General features: G+C 43.2%; 1 protein-coding gene across 2 annotated transcripts in view; it reads left to right on the top strand.

Moving 5' to 3' along the window:
* NR3C2 (nuclear receptor subfamily 3 group C member 2) overlaps window positions 1-21,766 on the top strand; it is a 208,602-nt gene extending 186,836 nt beyond the window's left edge. Inside the window, exons 6-9 of one of the 2 annotated variants that reach the window (XM_075708790.1) lie at window positions 5,141-5,271; window positions 9,556-9,713; window positions 20,211-20,321; window positions 21,713-21,766. In XM_075708790.1, coding sequence (XP_075564905.1) covers window positions 5,141-5,271; window positions 9,556-9,713; window positions 20,211-20,321; window positions 21,713-21,766 — 454 coding nt within the window. Of the gene's footprint in view, window positions 1-5,140; window positions 5,272-9,555; window positions 9,714-20,210; window positions 20,367-21,712 lie in introns of those variants that run through there. The other variant, XM_075708791.1, reaches the window with a different exon arrangement.
* The last annotated feature ends 2,009 nt before the right edge of the window (window positions 21,767-23,775 follow it).

The raw sequence follows: 23,775 nt of genomic DNA, 5'->3' as shown, positions 1-23,775 counted from the left end.
TGTTTGGTTTCTGTGGAGGTCACATAAGGGTGTATGACTGGTTTGGTATTTAGGAGGCCTTGTCTTAAACAGTTTCCTTAAACCATCGCTCCTCTCATGGTGTGACTGTTCAAATCCTACATCTCTGTTGTAGTTGGGTGGCTCATGCCTTGGTGATTTGGCGCATCAGTCCCATTTTGGCCAGGTGCTCAAGCCGTTTGCCTCGTCACTTGCCCCTGTGTAAAAGGATGGCTACTTCCACGGAGTAGGGGAAGAGGAGGAGCTGGGTTGGTTTGCCACTTTCTCCCCCGCGTATTCAACTCTCCATGGGTAGATGTTGAGGGTGAAACAAGTTGAGGTGTTGGGCCGGTACCACAGAGCTTGTCTCCATGTAGCCTGCCCGTGGAAGGAAGATAGGAGATCTGGAGTCAATTTGGGAATAAGGGTGGCAGAGATAGAGACATAGAGATTGCGTGGGGTTAGGGGGAGATCCCAGATCAAGTGGGGAGAAAAAGAAGGCGACAGTACTCAGGGAAAGTACCAGGGAGTGTCTCAACTAGGAACAGGTTTGCTGCAGTTCATTGAGAGAAACCCAACATCAGGAACAAACCCCCTCTTACCACCAAGGTGGTTGAGGTGCCGTGGAGGGCTTTGCCAGCAGAGGTACGCACCTCGCCTTCCTCCTGGGGGGAGGGGGGAAGAGCAGCAGCAGTTCAGTTCCAGTGGGGATGTGGTGAGCAACTCAGTTAACGCAAGGTACCTGTGGCCAAAGAGGCTCTCCAGGAGCAGGTAGAAATTGGGCAGAGCAGTAGCTGGGCGGGATGGGCTGGTTGTAGCCGCTCTGCCTGCCCACAGTATTGCGGCTGCGGGAAAGGTCAGGCAGAATGTGAGCCAGGCATTAAATTAAGCCTGTAAGGAGACACTCGGGGAACTTAAGATGGATTAACTTAAGGTGTAAAGTTTAAAGCATATTATTATGAAGGAGGATTAAGCTAAACTGAGCTAATGACACCACTTTTGAATGCATATCCACACAGCGGATTCAGAGCTTTGGCTCCACGCCTTTTATTACTTAAAAGTACTTACCTTCTTAAATGTCCCCATAAAGATACATGCCCTTATATTCCAGATCTTCACATTCTCCATTTTCCATATTGAGACGTTTATATGCTATGTCAGAGGTAGAACTGCTTTCGGTTGGTTAGGTTTTGCCTTTTTTTTTTTTTTTTTTTTTCCCTTTAAAAAAAAAGGCAGGGGATGAAGGCAACATAGAAGTTTGCTTTCATTTTTCCCCATGGTGGTAATGGCATGTGTGATGACTTGATGGTATTTATTCTTAGATGAGGCATTTGGGAAGGAAAATTTTGTTCATGTTATGTTGACGTGCCCTAATTTCTATGTGCCCCATCTCTTTTAATATATAAGCCATTTCTGTTGCTTTATTTTGTTGATACTCTCATGGTATTGGGATACCTGCGATGTCAGCATCTGAATTTTCCAAAAGCTCTGTACCCTCTTACTTTACACGGTGTGGTTTAAAAATCAAATGCAAAGTTGAATAATGTTAAAGTCCGACAAAATGCTTATCTTACATTAAACAGAGTCATGAATTAACTAACATAATTTGTAGTTAGTAATAATGTGTAAATAAATTACTAAATCAACTGAATTGATTTTTCGGGAGGGAAACTGATTTGAAATTACAGGTTTGCTGTATGTTAAACAAACTACTTAGTGACTAGTTCTGTGTATAATTTTATCTCGCTACAACCAACCAGGTTTTCCTTGAAGGTAAACTAGAGATCAATATTTGTAAGTAGATAAAAGACTAAATATTTAAAAGACAGACAAAAAAAACCCAACCAAAAAAACCCTGACTTTTACTAAAATTCTTCTATTTAGGCAATCATACAAAAGCAAAATAAATACGAAGAAAAGCATAAGAGAGAAAAACTGAAATGTCACCAGAAGTGCAATGCAATGAAAAAAAAAAAAAAAAAGGTTTTGAGTCAGGATACTTTCAGGTTAGCTGTCACAGAGAGTGTTTTGCCACGCTGTTTAGTGAAAGCATAAGAAACCTGAGACAAAACATCAAAATGTTTCGTTTTACTTGCTGTGTGGCTTGTGGTATCGGATGAAAGGTCTGGCGCTTCTCATGTCTGCGGAGGTCAAATGCAGGCAGGGATGGTGGCAGCTGCTTTATGTTCTGAGGCTGGAGGAACTAACTTTGGTGTCCTGCAAAAGTAAAAATGGATATAATAGACTGTTCTTGTTTTGAATCCTGCTAGTCTTGAGATACACCTTAAAATGCATTTTTTAAAATAGAAATGTCCCTTATTAATCATTTGCCTTTCACCTTTACTACGTATCCCTTTAAGCCTCCTGGGAGAGGTCAATTAGGAGCCACCATTATCTGTGTCCTAGACCTGGATGTGGTAATTTTGGGAAGAGGGAGGGGAGCAGGAAGATCACTCCCTGGGGTCTTTTGGGGTCTTTTTTCGCCAGCTCTCTTTGGGTCAGCTCAGAGGTGCCTGCAGCCGTTTGGTCTCTGGGCAATAACAACCCGACAGGCAGGAGGACCTCGGGCTGGTTTAGGGTGATGTCCCCAAAGTGGGGTAGGCTGAGTCATGCAGTGGCCAAACATGAAGGACCACCCATCCCTGGCACACTCGCTCGTCCATGCTAAGGGCACGTCCAAACACCAGGAGAGATCCAGGTGCTGCTGTGCTGGATTGGCCACAAGCCTTGGATGGTGGCCACAAGCCTTGGATGGTGGCCACCAGCCTCGGGCAGGCCCAGGGCTGGAGGGGGACGCCAGGCACAGCAGCTTCAGAAACGCCTGTTTGTGTGCATCTGACAGCTTTTAATTCTGCAAATCTTTCTCTGTTTCACCTGATCCCAGTTTCTCAGGGTCACTCTGTGTGCATGCATAGCATGCGACCGGCGTTGAGGGTGCAAGTGGCATCTGTAAGTCCTCTGCAGCACACAACTGGGCTTGCGTGCTCCAGCAGCGGAGGCTGCTCTTCTCAAACAGAGGGCCAAGTGGTATTTCAGTCACCGTCCAAAGCGCTCAAAGACTATTTTCTTCTATTCGTTTTCTCCCTGCAGTCCATGATGCATAATAAAAATAAATAAACATGGCATTACTACTACTACTATTAAATTAAAGAAAAAAAAAAAAAAGAAGCTGGAAGTTCTTAGTCTCAAGAAGAGGGTGGAGCAGGAGAAAAGTGCAGAGCCCATATAACAATGGGGAGTCTGCTTTATTAGTATTAAGGAGGAAAATAAAATCTGCTCTGGCAGTAGTGAAATACAACACCAGGAAGATTACGTCAGTCTTTGTTTGCACACAGTATGATTCTTCTCTTTCACCAGCCAATTTGTATATTTGAAAAGGCGGTTGCTTGGTTAAAATAATTAGCTGAACTTCATCCAATTCTCCAATTATGTGAAAAAATGTTTGAAGAAATATAGACAATTATTGTTGAGCAATTAAAAAAAAAAAGTAGTGGTCACTGAACAATTATAGCGCCTTGTCTAAATACCCGCATATATATCGTAGTTTCAAAATGAGACAGGCAGTTCTCAGTGACTCTTTGCTGTAGCTGTTGTGGTTTGGGATGGCGGCTTTAGAAGTATAGCAAAATCCTAACTAATTCTGCCTGAAACTTGTGCAGGATATGTTAGCCTGGGGTTACCTCAGAGAAGAGAGAGAGGGTCTGAAGCTAAATGTATCAAAGCATATTTAAAGAAAAAAAAGAGTAAACTGGATACAAGTCATGTGTCCTTATTATTTTATGATTTAACAGGCAAAAATCTGTATTAATTAGTAAGTTTGTCGTCTTATATACTCCTTTATTCCAGACAGATTATTATTTTGGGAAAAAACATACAGAATTTTTGAATATTTCAGTGTTCAAATAAGAGACCATTGCAACAATTTGACTAAGAATTCCCCATAGGAGGTCCAGTGTCGTATATTAATGAGAACTTCCGTGACTGGAAAATCTTTTCTCCTTGTTGTTCCTACACTTTCATCCTTGGAGCTAGACCTGTTGTATTTTCAGGAAAAGGAGTAATCAGAGATTTGAAATGGAGGTTACTTGGGAAGGATGCATAGGTGGTGCTGGCTGAGGCAGTGGTCATCCCAATCATTTCTTAACTTCAGACTCCTCAGTAGACATAAAGGCAGTAACACGAACTCATGCATTTTATTTTATTTTTGTTAAGCCACTTCCCTGTTTTCCAGACCTGCCAGCCATATTTTTACGGGACAGTGCTATTCAGGATGAGCAGAGTCAAGATGTCTGCTGGCACGGTGGAAATCCCTGATCCCGGGGCCCTGCTGGCTTGTGGACCCGACCGTGCACAGTAGGCAGCGGAGCTCTTAGCCGTGGGTTTTCCCGTTGTCTGTGGCTGCAGGCAGCCTTGGAGGCTGCTGGGCTGGGGCCGGGGCTGACTGCCCTGAGTGGTGCAGGCTGTAGGTGTGAGGCTGTCAGTCCTCCTTGGCCATCCTTTCCCCAGCTCATCTCTGCACCAGGCACTTCTGAAACCTGTTTCCACCTGTATGTCAACTGATGGGGCACGTATCATTTAAAAAAATGCATGCAATGGGTGTAGGTTCCCCTATTGCACCAGTTTTGACCCCTTCAGCAGGCTTATTTCCATCAGCCAGGACAGAGTTGAACAAACGCTGACAAGTCAAACACATTTTAAAACATTTTTGCCAGTTCATTAACATCGTCACTATGTAAAACTCAGATTACATTTGTTTCTGTTCCTTTTAGGGGGGTGAATGTTAATGCTGCCTGGGGTCTGCTGGGTAGCGAAGTGAACTCAGCCATCCATTGTGGATGGCGTAGGAGTTGAGCAAAGGCGATGCCCAGGTCCCCCGAAACCCACAGGCAGTGGGTTTTTCTGCCAGCCTTGGAGCACGGGGACCAGGCTGCCCTCCAGGGCTGGCAGGGCTCCAGCTTCGCCTCCGTAGTCCCCAGCTCCCTTACCTAACCTGAACTTTGCAGCTGCGGTGTGTCTTCCTGACCTCTGCGCGCTCAGTGCTTGGTTTCCAGGTCACACCTCGCTTTCCTCAAGCGTGGGCTGCCCCGTGCGTGTTGCGCTCACCCGTATTTATCCTCTGGATTTTGTTTCTTTGTCTTTGCAGGGAACGGATGCGCCAGTCTGCTATGTTTGAACTGTGCCAGGGGATGCACCAGATCAGTCTGCAGTTTGTTCGCTTGCAGCTTAGCTTTGAGGAGTACACTGTAATGAAAGTTTTGCTGCTGTTAAGCACAGGTAAGTTAGATTCACGGTTACATGGGAATACTTGAAAATAGTCCAATTCACAAAGAGGTGCAGTGATTTTAACTAATGTGGCAAAAGAGCCAAACTTTTCCAGCAGGGCCGCAGGAATAAGCCTGGTTTTATGTCTTAGGGTTTATCTGCAAGATCTCACTCTGCACGGGAAGCGTCTTTGTAGTTTGAATGTGTCATGTGCATTGGAAGGACAGGAGTGGCCGGGAAAGGGGCTTTGGCCCCGCCTCTCCGTACAGGAACCGCTTGAGTCGGCCAGGTGTGCCAAGAAAGTGCAACAGCTGTGGGGATTGGGGAGAAATCCCCACTCAACACTCAAAGCCACCGGCTGGGGTGGCTTAACGTCACCTTCAATGTCGAAAGATGTACATTGCCTGTACTGTAAAATTGGTAATTTTCCAATGCCAAGTGAATCAAGAATGGTAAGCCCTTTTACAGGGCTCTGAAAGTTTAATAAATGACAGTGCACGCTTTATTTTTCTCTCGAGTGTCATGCTTTGAGTTTTCTTAAGATACGAAATTACATCTTGGTGTTTGTTACGGCAGTGTGTAGTAATTAGCAGATCTCTTGATCTTATCTTACTGAAAATATTGAAAAACTTCCATCCCAGTACAACTGTATAAATACACAGGCAGTTTGTACCTTTTCCATCAGTCTTGATGAAAAAGCCAATCACCTGTAAACAAACTTTCTTCTGTATCATCGTGCTCCTTTTTGTGGGACGCCCTCAGTGACATCATGAGATAACTCATCAGCTTGATTGGTGAGCATTCATGACGCCACTTCAGTGAACTCACCGGGCAAGAATTCCCCCAGCAGAAGGAGGCTGGATGTGGGGGCATTGCACGGGAAGAGGACGAGCAGGAGATCAAAGGGGCTGCTGCGCTTATTCTGGCTTTCGCTTGCAAGCTGCTGGCAGCGGGACCCGTGCCCGAGGCTGCCGGGGCCAGGGGCTGCCCGGGCTCGCGCTGCGCAGAGCGTCTCCCCATTCAGCGGCGAGCAGAGCCCAGCCTGCCTTTTGAGACCTTGCGGTCTTCTCCCATCGCCCCGTCTTCTGCCCCAGCAAGCTGAGAGAAGAAACAAATGGCAAGCGACAGATGTTAGTTGTGCAGCGCTGGGAGGCACTTATCGCCGAAACCACTAAAGGATGCCAGAGCGGGCTGATGCAGCGGCAGATTGAGATGCCCAGCAGCCTCCCGAGTCGCCAGCCATGGCGTGGGCACGTTGGCTGCAAGGCAGAGTTAGGTGCCTACGAAGGGATTTGCAGCATCCAGCAGAGCCAAGTGGCAAGCCCTTCGGGCGAGGTGGTGGGATGGGCACTTTCTCCCCGTCTGTGGGTGCCTTTTGTTCAGACCCCGCCCGTCCCACCCAGCTGGTAGCTCTGTGGTTAAAGTACTTGCCTTTGAAGGAGGACATGAAGCTGCAGTTCCTGTCCCAGCTGGAGGGGATTTGGATCCGCTAACAGAAACCTCCTGGGGCTGTAAGTTTTTTGGGCTTGGCTGTCTCCCTCCCTCCCTCCCGTTGAAGCTGTTCCAGTTCTGTGGAGAGAGGCTGCCATTTGGGGAGCGCTTTGTGTCCCGGCCCATGGGGTCTGACCCCCGGGTCCTGCTCCACCGAGGGTTCGAGGAGCTGGTCTGCTGGTGAAACTGGGACTGTGGGGAGCTGATACACTCCAGGGTAGCCCTGGGGGGTAAATGGGCTTTTTTGAAGGTTGTCACTTGCAGTCCTTCCAGAAGCAACTAGCAGTGCTTAACGTGGATGTGCTCGGGGGGGTCTAGCTCCCAAAAGGTTCTTGAGAGAGTGTCTGGATTGGAGATCTGGCTCTGCTACTTTTTAATCAGCCCTACAGGGGGAGAATCTTTAGAAAAAGAGCCTAAAGGCATTCTAAAAAGGTAGCAAAATTTCTCTAAGCTAGGTATTTATTATTCTACCCTCTTGAGAGTGTTAACTAATGACTTGAGCTACTGCAAGAATCTGTTAGGTGAGATCAGCCTGGCCAATTAACTTCAGCTAGCTGGGTCCCTTTGAAACACACACCACGGTCACTAGAAAACCTACTAAAAATAGTTTGTTTTGGGAGAATCAGGATATTTATGTTAGAGAGAGGAGAGCGAAATGGAAATGAAGACAGCGATAAAACCCAGAAAGTGTCATGTGAAGGGCAACAAACTGGGTTTCTAACGATTGCACCTTGATACAACCTTACGACGGAAAACACCAGGTTTGTTGTCATTTAAAATGTTTTATTGAATCGTGTGATGAGCAGAGTACAAGTTATTCTGAAACTTTCATGATGACCACATCAAGGAAGTTTCACTCCATTTACATGTGGAAGAAACCACACATTACAACTCAATTGTTTTCTTGCTTTCCACAGACCATAGATTTTGGGAGCTTGCCAAAAGCATTGCTGCATTTAATAAGCAAAATCAGAAACACTGGGCAAACCTCCAGAATTTCATGTTTTGCTTGAGTTCTCTTTATTTGTGGTCTTTCTTTCTTTCTTAATAATCTGGCTGGAGTGATGGTATAATAATTTTCAGACAGAACAGTAAAATACGTAGTAGTAGACAAAGAAAGAGTGGCTCTAACAGTCTTCAAGCAGCATGTAGGAATACAGGCCTGTAAATATTAAAGGAACTGTAAAGCCCGTGCATTTTGTGTAAGGGCCACAGTATGCTCTGATGGCTTTACTCATCTTGATTGGTGTCTCTCTATTCATTCAGCTTGAACTGAATTTGTACGTCTGTTCCAGACATTTTCTTCTGTCAGCTGGCTGACTATTTGGCATCTAGAATTTACAAATTGAGTATTATCTTTATATAATATAAATATATAATATTTACTGAGCGGTAGGCAGGTTGGTGCATTACCTCCTAGGCATTTTCTAAAGATTCCTCCTTGTGCCTCCTTCCAGCACTTGATGGTCACAGGTCCTTGCTGCTCATGTGGTGGTAGAGCTCCTCCTTGTTTGCAGTGCTAAATTGCTCTGGTAGATACTGGTGATAGAAGATACTGGTGCTTTTTCTTAAAGCTTCTACTCTGGAGCCATTTGAGTGGTTGTTACATGCTTTTGGTGTGATTGCAGTGGGACAGAAGGCAGTTCACAGGATTTTAAAGAGAAGGGGATGGATGAACAAGGCAATTTCTGTCAGGATGTTAAGTCAGGGTAAGCTAAATTGGAAGATCACCTTTTTTTTTCTTTCCTTTTCTTTCCTTTTTTTAATAAGTAACTTCCCATTTAGCATACTCTGACATGGCTTTCTGGCTTGCTTAGAAAATAAACTCGCTCCTGTACAGTGCAGTATTTTATTTTCCTTCTGTGGACTAGCCTTAAGAGATGCAGAGTAGAAAAATATTTGATGGTTAAGCAGTATTCAACCAATCCAGGTATTAAAACAACAGAACACTTTATGTAATGTAGTTAACAACCTCTTTGGGGTTTTCCTAGAGATCTGATCCTGTAAGCCATTCCTGTTTGGGGCAGAACCTGCTGGAGTGCAAGAGTATTTGCAGTTTGTAAAGAAACAGTGTATTTGCTTTTGTAATTAGCCTTGCTGATACCAGTCACAGTAAAAAGTATCAGAAAACTCTACTTTTAGACCATTTGTGAAATGATCCCTCTGGCAGACGGGAACTTTGATAGGACACTAGAAATGCTTGCAACTGTACGGCATGGTCAAACACTGGTCAGGATGCCTGTTTGGAAAATAGTCTTCTGTTTCATGTAGAATAATGGCTCTGTTTGTTCTAGGTGTTAATGCAGATGCTTACTAACATTCAAAGAAATTCTAGATGTTACTGGATGGCATAAAAACGTGTTACTTGGTCTAGCATTTCTGCACATAGTAGCTGTAATTCTGTACCTTCCCCTCCTCTGCCAAGTGTGGGGAATCATTCAAGAATGATAAATCACTTCTTCAATTTCTAAAAAATTATCCTTGATCCATCTGCCCTTTTTTTGTGTGTATGTGTGTGTTTGGGTTGTATTAAAACCAGTTTCAGCATGAGGTTAGCATGTGTCATATTTCTGAGATGTTATCTTGTCCTCTGCCACAGCTTCTGCTATCACAGATCTGGAGAGGATGCTTGAATCACTTGAAAATCTGTATGATGCTGTTGATTCCTTACCAATGTGTGTAAAATTATGGACTTTGCTTAAAGGTTTAATTCTTTCATCCATTAACTAGTGTAACTTTTTAAGTGTGCACATCAAAAGAACAAGCAATAATAATATTAATATAAGACTGTCTTTTCAATGACAGTTCCCAAGGATGGTCTCAAAAGCCAAGCTGCATTTGAAGAAATGAGGGCAAATTACATTAAAGAACTAAAGAAGATGGTAACTAAATGTCCAAGTAACTCTGGGCAAAGCTGGCAGAGATTCTACCAACTGACTAAACTACTTGACTCCATGCATGATGTAAGTATAACTCCTCAGGGAGTGCAGACAAGTTAAGCAAAAAAACTCTCCATTAAGGTAAACCAGTAGTCTTTAATTGTCTTAACTAACAGGGAGAAAAAAAAATGAAATTCTTTTTAAAGGAACATCTGAGAGAAGTTGTTAGATGAATTTAAGGACAACTGCCAAGTAAAATAAGAAAATAGAAGTCATTAAGGGCTGGGTCCTGCTGCCTTCTCTTGTGTTAAATGGTAACGTGTTCCTCCAGTGATTCACTGAAGGTCGGTAGAGCTCTTAGTGGGGTCAGAGGCTCTTCAGCAGGAGAAGTGATGTTAGCCGAGACCCTACGTTAGATGCAGCACGAGTGCGCCACGCAGAGCATCCCACGAGTCCCTTCTCAGTGAAAGGTGCCGGGTTAGCGTGTCGCGCATCTAACATGCCTGATGTGCTGATAAACGTTGAATTAATTTGGCGATCTTTTACAGCTGGGATTGTAATAGTGATGACTTTAAAAGACGTATTAAGACCTTGGAGCCATCTTGGGTGTTTGAAGCTTTATTTGAGCTTTTCAAGTATAAGATGCACTGTCCTGTTGTTGGGTTATTTCTACCGCCCTGTCTCATTCCAGTGAGAGCTGTTTGCTTTACATGCGTCTGGTGTGAGATGTGATGAATGACATGGGAAACTAAAAGTTTAGTCCCAAAACACCCAGGCTGTTGGTGCCTCAGCCCGGAGTGACTCTGAGGGCTTGCAGTAGGTGCCTAGTGCAAGGGACCGGCTCGCGATTTCAGAAGGAGCATCCGTAACGTGGAGCTGTTGAGTTGGGAGCAACCCGGTTCTAGCCAGGAAAATGCTAAGTGCAGAGATTTACCTCTCCGGATGCTTTGAGCGTCAGCAGGGGTGTATCTCCGTGCTCTCCGTAACGGAGCCTGGAGTCCCCACAGAGGAAGCCCAGCTGTAATGGTCTCCTCGAGCTGAGGGGTCTTCCCCAGTGCCCCTTGAGAGTGCCGGGGTGGGCGCCTGTCCTCTCTGAAGCTGCGCCGTGGTGCAGCACGTGACGGGACACTCGTGGGGCCCGTGACAGCGGCCTTTAGTCGTGTTTGGGTACAAGAGCGGAGGGGTCCCGTGAGCAGAGGCTGAAGCCCAGCAGCACGCGCTGATCACCTCCCAGTAAAAACTGGTAAACTGCAGCAAAGGGGAAAACTGTCCTTCTCCATCCTGGGTGGGCAGGGAAGTAACTTTGCTGCATGAAGAACCTACAGCACTTGCTTTCAGAGCCTGCATATGAATGTACTTCTTTGTACTCGACTTAAATTTCATTTTTGTAGAGACAGTACAGTACAGTGCACTTCAGGTCAAATCTGTATAAGAGCCTGAGGTCTGTTTACAGAACGTACATATGGAATTATTTTTCAAATATTGTTCTGTTGTTCATTAAAACATTGCAAATCTTAGTGGGAGGCAGGGAGAGTATTATTAGTACTGCAGTAATAGCTCATTCTTCAGAGATCGGGTTTCACTTGCTCCGTGCCAGCAAAGGAAGTTGTAGTGTTTTAGTGGAAAGAAAGGGGATGGGTGATAAAATCATTTGCAAGATACTCACATCTGAACCTCAGGGCAGCGTAACAAACCCCTGCATTTATGGAGTTTTCTGATCCTCTTCAGAGTAGGCCGTGTCTATGATTTGTTATTTAAATGGGTGTGTTTGTGTGGTTAAGGTGACTGGATGACAGACTCATGCTTACTGAGAACGCTACCATGTCCTACAGACATTTTCCAAAACACAGCATTAACCATTGGGAGCTGAACTAACCAGAGGAAGCAGACTGCTCTTGCATTTTATTTAATTTTTAATTAAGCTATTTTTATATTGCTTTTGTTTTAATAGAGCACTTTCTTACAAAGGACTTTTTAAAGAAAGTCCCATTGTCAGCATTCTCCGTTAAAAGGGCTGGTTGTCTGCACAACAGTGCTTCCATTCAGAGATGGTATTGGAGACTTGTTCAACAAATGGCACTTGTTTATTTTTTCTCTTTAAAACTAATTTTTTGCTTTTTGGTTTATGAAATCCATCAGAATAAATTTAGAGTGCTGATAATATTAATGAGAAGTGAGAATTACTCTTCTCCCCCCACTGCCTGTTAGTGCAGAATTTCTCTGTTTTATCACTGTAAATGCAAATTGTCTGCTCGATTCCTTAGTACAGGAGGAGCACTTTTTCAGCTGTCACCTATCTATTTTTAACTTACTCCATTATAATTTTAGAGGATCAGAATATATTTGGTGCTGAGCGGTCTAACTGGAGCTGAGGCCCCATGTTTACATGCTGCTGCAGCCACAGCATTGGCATTTGCAGTGCAAGCCTGAAGGAACCGGTGCAGAATTCGTGCTTATTCAGCCCTCCTGCTGCCTCCAGCTTTTCCATCAGAGCAAAGCAGCATCTCATCATTCGTGGAGTTCGCTTTACCTGAGTGTAGCGATAAACAATAAAAAAAATACTGCTCCTTCGCACCTTCACACTTGCTTTCATCGACCTCATTTTTAGGTAGTCTTTCTGAGGACTACGTGAAATAAAGCGCATGGGAATATCAAATTACAGTCTGCTTGGCTTATATAATATGAGGAAGGAAAAAAAAACCCCAAACAAGATGGTTTTACATTGCTCAATATACTAAATCATTCATCCACACAGCGAACATATGTGCAGGTAGAAAAGTGCCGAGGCGAGGAAAAAAGAAAATTTTCAAGAAGGCCAGGTAGGCACTTAAGTATTTGAAAAAATCAGCAACTTTATTTAATGATCCATAAAGCCTCAAAGCACCAAAAGCGCAACCGAAAAATGAGAGATCGAAACCCATGCCGAGTAGACGAGGTAAACGCGGTTTCACGCGTGTTTCACTGCAGGCTGCCCCGTAGTTTGTGTCACTGCTGCCGGGCACTGAAACGCTCTCAGTTTGCATGGTGCTGTGCGGAAGCAGCGGTTGCTGATACAGCAGGCGCTGGCCGACGGCGTTGGTCCGGTCACACAGCGCGCCCTTCCTCCCCCTCGGCACGAGACGACAGAGGCGAGTGGGTTGTTGCCATCGACTTGCTGTTGTGCTGTGGCTCAGCCTTGCTTGCGCGGGCGGACCCCAGCGTGGGTACCTGCTGGGAGCGCTGAGGGCAGCAATGTAATCGACGTATTTCCTTCTTGTAGGGATTGTATTTGTACTTTGACGGCTGGCCTGCGTGCATCATTTCACAAAGCAGCGTTAACGCGTTGAGAACCGTAGCGTAGCAAGGACAACCGAACTCTCTGCCCAGGACACAAAGGTTTCGGTCTTGTGCCCACGGGTGGCCGTGGGCATTTCAGGGAGAGATGCATATGCAGCGCTTGAACGTAGGTGAACTGCGTTATGTGATCAGACAAACGGCATGCAGGAACATTAGAAACAGATGTACTACACGTGGTATCAAAAACTTCATTTGGATCCTCCTCAGCATCTCCTGTTGGCTTTGGCAGGAAAGGTCGTATCTTGCATGGCAAGCCTCTTTTCATATAGAGAGCGTAGTGTATGGCTAGGCGGTTTGCAGAACAAAAGCTGAATTTGGTTTCAATCTGGCTGATACTAAACAGACTTTGAGTTAAGAGGGCTTTTGTTTCGATGCCATGACATTAAACCCTAATGTGAACCTTCCCCTTGTCTTGGCAAGGCAGAGCACTGCACTGTCATTTGCTTGTTGATATTTTCTGCCAAACAAAAATAAATTCTTTAAGGCTCATGCTGCTGAATAATTAATTTTTTATGGTTCCTGAAGGGAATACTTTATAGCTGAGGTGGATCTTTCCATAGGCTGAGGCTGCCAGGATTACGCTCGCTGAAAAAGCTGACAGTGGGAAGAAGGGCACAGTTCCTCGAGGGGCAGGTTTGCAAGGCACGCTGCGGTGGATGCAAATGTGCCGCTGCAGGTGCTTAATCCCAGAAATACGAAGCTGCAGATGAGCCCATCGGCTGTTGCCAACACTTTTGGGTGCGCTTACTCCTGCTGTTGATCTGCCAAAGTTGTGTCCCACAGCTGATGAGTTTTTTGGAGCCATGTTTTAGTCCCAGTGCCTGAATTCTCAGAGTAGGCATTTCCTCTGTTTACTCAGAGGCTAGATCCAGTCCCTACTCCCGGTGTGGCCCCTACAAAAGCAGCAGCAATGTAAGAGTGTGCATGGGTGTGTGTTGCAGCAGCTAATACGCGTCTGTCAAGTGAGAAATTGATTCCCAGCTCCCTAATGTAGACAAGGGGCTACTCTGAGGGTCATCTTGCTTGGTTTGTGATGGTTGGATCTCTTCTGCTTCATGTTACTAGGTGTTTGTTGGAGGAGGGTGGAACCCCACTACTGTTGACAGAAGAGCAAGGGAGACTTGGCTCAAAATTTGGCCAAAATCCTGGCCAAGGGCTGAGGATGCTTCATTGGTGTGTGATACTGTGGGTTTGCATGCATCCTCCAAGCATACAAAATGAGTTCAACTCAGGTCCCTCTGTGTCATGTCCAGGTACCGAGTGCTGTGGTTTTGGTGTGCACGTTTATGAAGAAAACCCGAAGAAATTACTGCAGTTCTTAAATCAGATAGATGCACCTGTCAAGGCAGAACCAGGTTCCACGTTTGCTCTGGTCAGATACTGTTAGTGCCTAATCCATACGCATTTTATCCACCTTTTACTCCTTGCTAGCGTGAGGTAAATACACTGCATAGGTGGAATCAGAGGCTTCATCCCTCGGTCTTACCTCTTTTTCCCCATGTTCGTGGGAGGTTTAACTCTTTGGGTTAGAGTTCAAGATTTCATAAGCAGCTAGGAATTAGCCACTGTGGCACCAAAGGACATCTGTACCTCTGAGAGTCAGCCTGCGAGCCATCCCAGGGCGGGGGTGAGGGGGGAATAATTTACTTCCTGAATCCTCCGAGTAATAATTAATTTACGTCATGGGATTTTCATAGGACTGGAAGCAAAAGGGAATAAAGTGGTAATGGAATAATCAAGACCTGGCTGGCAATGGTTTTCCTTAACCCTACCAGCTGTGAAGCAAGAGTTTTCTATCCACAAAGGGGAAGGGGAAAAAGCCCCATGAAGGAGAAAAAGCAGGAGGTTGCAATAGTCCCATACTCATCTGGGGCTCTTTGCTGCCCGGGGGAAAGGAGGCTGGCTGGCCTCGGCTGCTGCTTCGTACTGTAGCAGGGCAGCAGGCTCCCGACCCCTGCGCAGTCTGAAACACGCAGGTTTTGAAAGCAAGAGGCAAAATACCGCTGCTCGGCTGATGGGCAGCAGCTTGTCCTTCCAGGGAGCCTGGCTCGGTGCAGGTACTCACCAACGCCACGCAGCTGCATCGTGTAGAGCTGCAAGGTTGCCTCCTCCCAACACACACCCGCTCCGTGCTCCGTAGGAAACGGGCAGAGACCCATTCCTGCAAGGGACAGCGAAAGTTTTTGGAGAGTCATTTTTATATGAGAACACTGAGGTTTCTGACAGTAATAGCTGTAGCTAATAATAGGACGAAATTACTCAGCATCGTGTTGTCACCTTACTGCTGTCTTAATTGCCGTATCAGTAGGCTTAATCGCAAAGATGCTCCTGATGGAGAAGTGACTGTGGGCTTTCATACCACACTCGGAGATTGTGAGAGATTCTGAAGTCAGAAAATTAACTGAGCACAGAAATGTGCACCCTTGCGAATCAGACAGTTCTTACCGTTTCTGGAAATACAAGGGCACGGTGCGATTGCCAAACTAAAATAAATTCTTTTTGCTGTAAAAATTCTGCAAGTGCTTGAAGGTCACTGTAACTGTATTAACTTCAGGGACTTCATTAAAGGATTCATTTTTTTTAATTATTAAGAACAGTATGGGTGAAAAAGTCCATTTTATGGAAACCCCACCCTAATAACAGAAAATGATGTTTGATTAATATGCCTATTTCTCAGAGGTGCTTAATACAGCATACAAATGCAAAGATTGATGAAGTAAAAAAAAAAAAAATCTCAGAATTACCGAGACTGCTGTAGCCTTGAAAATGTTTAAATGCAGCACGCTCTCTGTAGGGTAGTGATGAGCAAAAGCTTCATAATTAATGACTGAAGCGGTGAAAGGTTATAGCTAACAGCTGATCCACTTGCCGGCAGAAGAGCTGTCATGTCTTACAGCAGTCTGCATGATATGGACGTGATAATTCCGACCTGTGTGTCTGCATCCCAGCTCCTATTAATTTATTTAGTGGTATTTGCCTGCCCGGAGAGGCTGCAGTCTCCATCCTGGCACTGCCTCCCGGGAGCAGGCGGTACCTGAGCTCCCGTCCCCCGTCTCTGGCCCGATTCCCCCGCGTGCGGAGGGAGGCTTGCAGTGCCGTCGGAGGTACCGAGCCATGTTCTATTGCCAGCTCCAAAGACAGTTGAACAACTACCTACTAAAGCAGTAAGAACGATGCCCTAGTTACATCCCGAGGAAATGGGAATTATTTTAGTTGCGGCCTTAACTGCACTGTCCGCGCTCTGCTAAGCTGTAACTCTTCAGCAGCGTGCTTCAGTAGCTGAAATAATTGGAGATTGTAAAAGTAAATACATTTCTAGTCGCTCTTGTGCTGCTTGTGAAAACAGTGGTGCTTTCATTCACACTGCTTAATTAGAGCTGCCTTTCATGCTGCTGTACTGGAGGAGGGGTCTGCATTTCCAGTATAAACTACCAGAAGCAGAGGGTAAAAGTGGTCAGGTAAAATGCAGTCAGGAGTTCTTAAGAGCACAGGGATTTTTACAAGCCTTTGAAGAACAATCAGAAGTATATTTGATCTAGAAAATTCATAAGCCAAATTTAGAGGTGCTGGATAGCTTGTGTGACCTCACTTAAAACCTGCGGTATGTCAGTCACTGTCCCTGCCATGACAGAGCACGTGTGTTACAAAAGAAAGTAAACTTTTGTCATTTCCTTACTGAAGAGGGAACTTCTCTTTTAAAGCAAAAGACTAGCTAAATTATTTGCCTCTTACAAATCAAAACTGTGTCAGAAGAATGTTGCTTGGGATGCAGAGGCAGGCGCTCAAATTTCAAGATTAACGTTGCCTGTGGAACCTGAATTTTTCATCCTTTCAGCACATCTTCGTGCCAAGGCTGCCGGACTGGCAGTCGGGACCTTTGAAACCGGATGAGAACGCGCCTGCAGGGAAGAGCGCTGCTCCTGGCTCAGTTCGCTGTCCTGCAGCCTTCTCTAGCTGACCTTGTCATGTTGCTTACATTTTAGTACCTCTGAGTTGGCCTTTGAGTCTCCCACATTCATTCCTCTTTGTTTTAAATTAGTGCTAGAAATACTTCCCCAGCCCCAAAAGCCACACAGCTTTTAAGGTTGCAGTTAAAAAAGATCCCGACCGCAGGCACGTGTTCCTCGTGACACACGCAGCGTGCTTCCTAATACTCCTGTTTTCTTAAAGTGGCTGACTATTGTCAAGTGTGTTGAAGTTGATAACTTTGCTTAAGAAAGAAAGGAACAAAAGTTTGAGCAGATTAAATAGGTATAGAATATATATTATAGTTAAGGCTCCAAACTCAAATATTACATGATGGGGGGTGGGGGGGGGGGGTTCTAGGTATTTTCTTTTACATTGCTGTGTAAGCTTAACCTTTCTCCTCTGTGGTGAGACTCCTGATGTGCTACGTTACAACAGTGTCCGTGATCACATCCTGTTCCGCTCCCTGTCCCCACCCCGGACTGCTAACTCATTTATTGTACAGACTGGATTATGTTCTTGTCATGAATGGTGTTATTTTTCATTTCCCCTTCTGTCTGCGTATTCACCAGACATACGTATGTCCTCAATACCACTAAAGCTTGCTAAGAAGGCAGAATTAATAGTTTCCATGTAGGCTTTTCTGTGGTACCTCTCTCGCCGCGTTCAGAGGCTTCACACGCGTGCAAGGAGGCAGGACTGCGCTTGGCTTGCACAGAGGGCAAGCCATCAGCACGGCGGGGATGGCTGGCGGTGTGACCGGGGTGGCCCCCAGCCCCCTCACATTCAGTGACGTGAAACCACTCAAGTTTAGGAAAAGCAGTACATTCATCAAGCGTTATCAAGGTTGTGCTGGGGTGCAAGGCTTCGTTTGATTAGGTGCTGGTATTTGATGGCACAGGCGGGGAGGAGGTAGTGGCCATTATACCAAGGGACGGTTTCCTTCACTTTGTCTGGTTTTGTGTTACGTTTGGAATATTTTTTGGCACACGGTATATGCAGAAAGAACCTCCTCCTAAGGGGTAAAGTAAAGCTTTGAACATCAGCATTTTTTCCCCTTGAAAACCAAATTATGCCTATGCTACTTATTTAGCATGCCTCTGTTTAATTAATTAGCATTGCCTCATGACATGCCAGAACTAAGCAACAGCAGGCTCATGTGGTGCTCAATAGCAGAAAGTCATGTGTTCGAGTGATGTCAGCACTTCTCTGTGTTGTTCATAAATTGCTTGTATGTTTGCAAGAACAGCTGTGAAAGTCCTGAAAATAAGGTATGGCGCTACAGGACAGTAGTCTGTTCCTGCCTGTATTTATTCTTTTTTAATTTCCTTTTCTGCTTTCCAGAAGTTCATTTTTATTCACTCTATTTTAATTTTTATTTATTTATTTACGTAGAGTGCAACTCCACACGTTAAGGATTGAAAAGCCAAACTTCCGTTTGATAAACTACACAAGCAGAAGTGGTTTAAGAAGTCCTTTGCAAGGGCATGAGGCACCAAAATTAAGCTGTGCATAACTTTTGAATTTCTAAACAGCAGAGGCTCTAGTTTTTCTTCAGTCGTACAACGCAGTAATTTGGTGAACTGCAATAGAAATTAATACGCTCACTGAAACGCAGATGCATTTCATTCACGGGTGCCCCAGAAGCTGACTTGCCTCTGCCTCTTGACTGACTTGCCGTGTGTTTTTCATAAAGATTGCAAAGGGTCCAACATACTGTAAGGCTTTAGGAGCTTCATTTAGATCACAGCAACCATAACAACCTAGTTTTGAAATAACATTCTCTTGTTACTACTAAAGGTCATGAACAAATATTCCTCGATTGTATCAAAGTACTATGTAAAACGAACCCAGCAAAAGCCTGCATGCATGTAGGCTGAGCCATAAGATCGCTTTGCCATGTTTTTATCATTAAAATAGAAGTAATTCCCCGAGCAGTGATGCTGGAAGAGGTCTTTTTGTCTTCACGGTTCTCTCACTCTAGTGGCGTGTTGTTTTATAGCAAAGATAATTTTTTTGTGGAGAAAACAGCGCAAAACGAGAAAAAACAAAACGTTCAAAAGCCAAACTTAAATGTTCATTCTTGTAGTGTGATGGTCTGCATGTTACGGGAAACAAAACTGAAGCTCTGTACCTGACAAATGAGAACACCAGGACATGAGACAAGGTAGAAGTCATCAGTCAGACTAAATTTATTGGTGCTTTGAAGACACCTGGTATTTTTTTTCCACACCCCAAAGAGCTCACGGTACCTTGTGTGCCATTTAGTACTTCAGCCCCTTGTTCCTGTTCCAGCTGGAGGCCACCTGTGTTAGGATTACACAAAATGGCTGTCAGTGGCCATTTGGGAGAAGCGTGGTACGGTTTCACCTGTGAAAATCTTTGCCCCCCAGAGTTGGCCAAAGGAGTGCCCTGGCGCGGCGTAAGGCGCAGCTTTGTTCTGCCGGTGGAGGTGGTCCCGTCCTAACAGAGAACTCGGTACTTGTGGTGTTACAGAACAAAGCTTCCTTCTCTGTCATGGAAGAGCTAATTAGAAAGTTTTATCTTTAAACTGCTCAGCATTATGCTTAATCTACTGAGAGGAAGCAAAAGCGTGGTGTTAGCCACCACTACAAAAATAGAGAACTCGGGGATTTTTTTCAAAAAGAAATACTTCCCTAAATAATGCCTCTGTAGCTTAATGAGTAGTAAGCAGAAAAAAAACCGCTTAGGGTGTGTGTATTAAAAAATGCATTTTTATATAAATAGAAATGCTTTACCAGATGAACAAGTTCATATGGACTGTGATGCTATAAAACCTGAAATGCTACAGTGTGACACAGCATTCAAGTTGTTGAGCTAAAAACATCAGCTGCTCTGGCAGGCGTAGGTTCTGGCCCCTGGAGAGTGCACTGAAATTAACCAAATAATCTGATTTAACGAACATGCGTCCAGCTGAAATTTCGAGATACAATAGTTTATGGCTGATCTCTCTCTGGGCAGGCGGCTTTATTTTCATAGACATCGAGTACCTACAGTTTTCACGGTGGCCAGTTGCCTGTTAGTGAAATGAAAAGTGCAGTTACGCTGAAAAATCAAATCTGTGGTATCTTGGTTTTCCCTAGTTAGCGGGCTTTGAACAAGTTCAGTAGGACTTTGGGATTTGAGTTCGTTCGTTTGCTTTTTAACCCCTGCAAATGGACTGCCATTTCTTTGTAATAATCCATTATCAATAAGCTGTTGTTTGCATGTGAAATTCTCTGTGTTTTTCCTAAAAAAGTGTTTCTTTCTGTATTTCAGCTTGTTAGTGACTTATTGGAATTCTGTTTCTACACCTTCCGAGAGTCTCAGGCACTGAAAGTCGAGTTTCCAGCCATGCTGGTGGAAATCATCAGTGACCAGCTACCAAAGGTGGAATCTGGGAATGCCAAGCCCCTGTACTTTCACAGGAAGTGATAGAAAATGTCTTAAATGGAAGAACTTTGCCTTAAGTTTCCCTGTGTTATTCCACACCCATGAAGGACCCAAGAAACCATATTTTAAACATGCTATTTACACTTGTTCAGCAGTCTCTGAATAGTCTAAAATCATATGAAGGGTTTGGGGAATGGAAAGCAGTTGACTTGGATTTGGCAAGACCTAAATGTTTGGAAATTATCCCATAACCCTAAAACACTTAGAAAATGTTCCTGTTCCTCTGGATGAAAAGCCATATCTAGTCAATAACTCTTTGATTTTGATATTTTAACAGATGGAGTTTTAAATATGCCATGTAGTTTCTGGTATTGTTTGCTTGTTTTAAAAGGGTTCAAGAACTAATGAGAACTTTTTAAAGCTTACCCTTGGTTTGCACATAAAACGTAAAGTCAATATGGGGCATTAATATTCTTTTCTTGTAAAAAACAAACAAAAACTATATATATACACACATATATACACACACACACACACACACACAAACCCTAACGTGTAAAGTAATAACAGAACATTTGGTGTGGAATACTCTGTTATCCCCACCTGTGGCATTTGTTATCCCATGTTATCCCATCATAGATGATACACACTGTGTTAAGTGTCCATTTACTATTTAATTAAAAAGGATAAGATGTGAAAACAAATGCCCTGGTATCAATTTATGGTATCTATTGTGCTGGCTTTACAAATAATTTTTTGCAGTCTTTTGCTGTACTGTACATTGCTGTATGTATAAATTGTGAAGGACCTGAAACAAGGTGTAAGGAACTTTTGTAAATGAGACAAAAAAAAAATCTTTAATGGTTAATAGGATGAATGGGAAAGTATTTTTGAAAGAACTCTATTTTGCTGGAGACTATTTAAGTACTATCTTTGTCTAAACAAACAAGGTAATTTTTTTGTAAAGTGAAATGTTCTGCATGCATAATGAACCGTTTACAGTGTATTTAAGAAAGGGAAAGCTGTGCCTTTTTTAGCATCATATCTAATTTACCATCCTACGGTATCTGTTGTAAATAACCACACTTAACCTTTTTGGTTGTATTTAAGCCTTTCGATTTTCCCCTCTATATTTTTCTCCCTTTTGTCTCGCTTGCAAGCGTATGTGACTTGAGCACATCTTAGAAGTCCTGCTTCATATTTCTGTTGGAAACTACACTATGTTGTGTTTGCCACTTTACGAAGGTTTCATTTAACAAGACAAATTACGGTCTCTCCAAAGCTTTTGCCAGCTTAATGACATAGTGAGTTCTTGCCCTCTGTTCCCTTTCTCTCTCAGGGGAACAGGGGCGAATAAGATGTTGAATGATTTTTCTTTTTTTGTTAAGGTTTCCCAGATTGTTTGTTTTTCCTTTGAATACTGGATTCAGAAAACATCTTAAAAGGTCAGATTATTATTTCAGATGGGGGAGAGCGATTTCTGATTATGATGAAGGGAACATGCAGATCATTACAGTAAGTATACTGAACAGATTTGTACTGGTGAGAGGGCCGGTAAGGTACTGATACGGGCAGATTAGCTGAGTAGAATTTTTAGTGATAAGCTAAAACCGTATGTAGTTTTGTAAGCATTTTTGTAATAATCAGAATACATCTGAGAAGACAAATGTTCACACTACAAGTTCAACTCAGTTGGTCTGATTTTGTCTCAAAAATGTTTTCTCTAGAGTAAGACTGCAAAGAAAAAAATTTTTGAGGTGATTTTCACTATTTCACGATTTATAAGCAAATACAAAATTTTGGAGTAGAATAGAGGACAGGTGAACTTTTCTGAGGCTCAACTGTTGCTACCATATGCTCATGTTTAAACAGAATAGTTTTTCAGAGTCCTAATCTATAGCGTTCTCTCTGGGTGCCACTGGTATTTCTGAGCTCCAGTTTGTCCCTTGGCTGGTCAGAATGTAGCATTTCTTTTCAATGGTGGTCAAATTACGAATTCTACACCCTTTCCGAGTCCAAATTTTGAGGTGCGCTTTGGTGCCCTGAAGACAGTCGGCACTACTTGTCTTTTTAAATGACACCTGCCTTATGCAAAGGGTAATCTGTAAAGACTGTATTCAGAGAGGTTTTTTTATATATAAATATATACATACATATATTATTTGCATTTTGGAAGTCTAATTCATAGGCAGATCTTTAAATACTGACCTGCACAGCAATATGAAAGCCAAACTTCCAACATGAGATACACAGCATGCAGACTGGTTGTTTACAGTAAAGACACAGTCATACATCCATCTTCTCATTTACCTTTTTTTTAATGTCTAAAGTAGAAAACTTCAAAGCCAGGTTCTGGGAGAATACAGTCTGCAGCAGCTTTTTATATTAACAAAGTTACTGCCTCCTTTTCTGTCTCAGAGTAACTTTGCTTGATTAAAATAGCAAAGCCATATTCTACACTTCACTGTTAAATGCCTGTCCCAGTCCAAATTGTTGTCTGTTTGCTCCTATTTTTGTACCTTATTACTTTTAATCTTGGTTTGGTACAATTCATAACTCACAGAAACTTCATATAATTAAACACACTAAATTAGTTTTAAAAAGCAATTTATATCTTTATGCAAAAACGTATGTCTGTCTTTGCAAACAACTGTAAGCAGATTATAATAAATCCTTTACTTTAATCACCTGTTGTTTATGAAACCATTCATTGATTATTATTTTTTTGCTAGAGAGCATTGAAGTAATAGATACAATTGGATATAGATGTTGTAAGAGGCAGTATTCTCTTATCAAGGACACTTAAGCAGAATAGCCATCACTTTTTTTATCTAAACCTGTGTACAGAAAAAAAAAAAAAAAAAAAAACCAACCCAAAACCAACAGCCCTAGTTTTTAGCTACTGGGAAGTTATGTTCTTTTGAATTTGTTTAGAATGAAATAGGCATTTGTCTCCTGCAAAATACAAGACAAACTAAAACACCTTTTAGAAGTGGGCTTCTGTTCATTGAGCTAAATTATTTTGTTGTAAGAAGGAACGGGGATATACAGCAAGAGCATTGTATACACAGTAAAAAATGTAAAATAGTGTTAATGTACTGCGGTGGGTATTTCAGGAATACTACACATCGTGCGACTGAACAGTTGCGCACAATAAAATAGAAAAGACTAAAGTTTGCAATATCAAAATCTTATTAAAAAGATACTTTACAATCAATAATGCAAAAAGCTAATTCACAGGGTGGTGTTTTTCACTGACTTGTTTAAACATTTATGAAATTAAACAATTCTACAGTTAATGCACTTTTAATTGTTTATTAAAGATTTGACTTTTTCTTTTTTTAGAGCAATGTTTTCAGCTGGAGGTCAATGACTTGATAAGATAGACAGCAGTTCTGAGGCCAGGAAGCTCAGAGGAATGTTTAAGAATTCTTGGAGTTTAAATAGATTC

The sequence above is a fragment of the Pelecanus crispus genome, chromosome 4, assembly GCF_030463565.1.
Source record: "Pelecanus crispus isolate bPelCri1 chromosome 4, bPelCri1.pri, whole genome shotgun sequence".
Taxonomy (NCBI): domain Eukaryota; kingdom Metazoa; phylum Chordata; class Aves; order Pelecaniformes; family Pelecanidae; genus Pelecanus; species Pelecanus crispus.
Note: the sequence above shows the minus strand (reverse complement) of the source record. Positions and strands in the feature narration are given on the sequence as shown.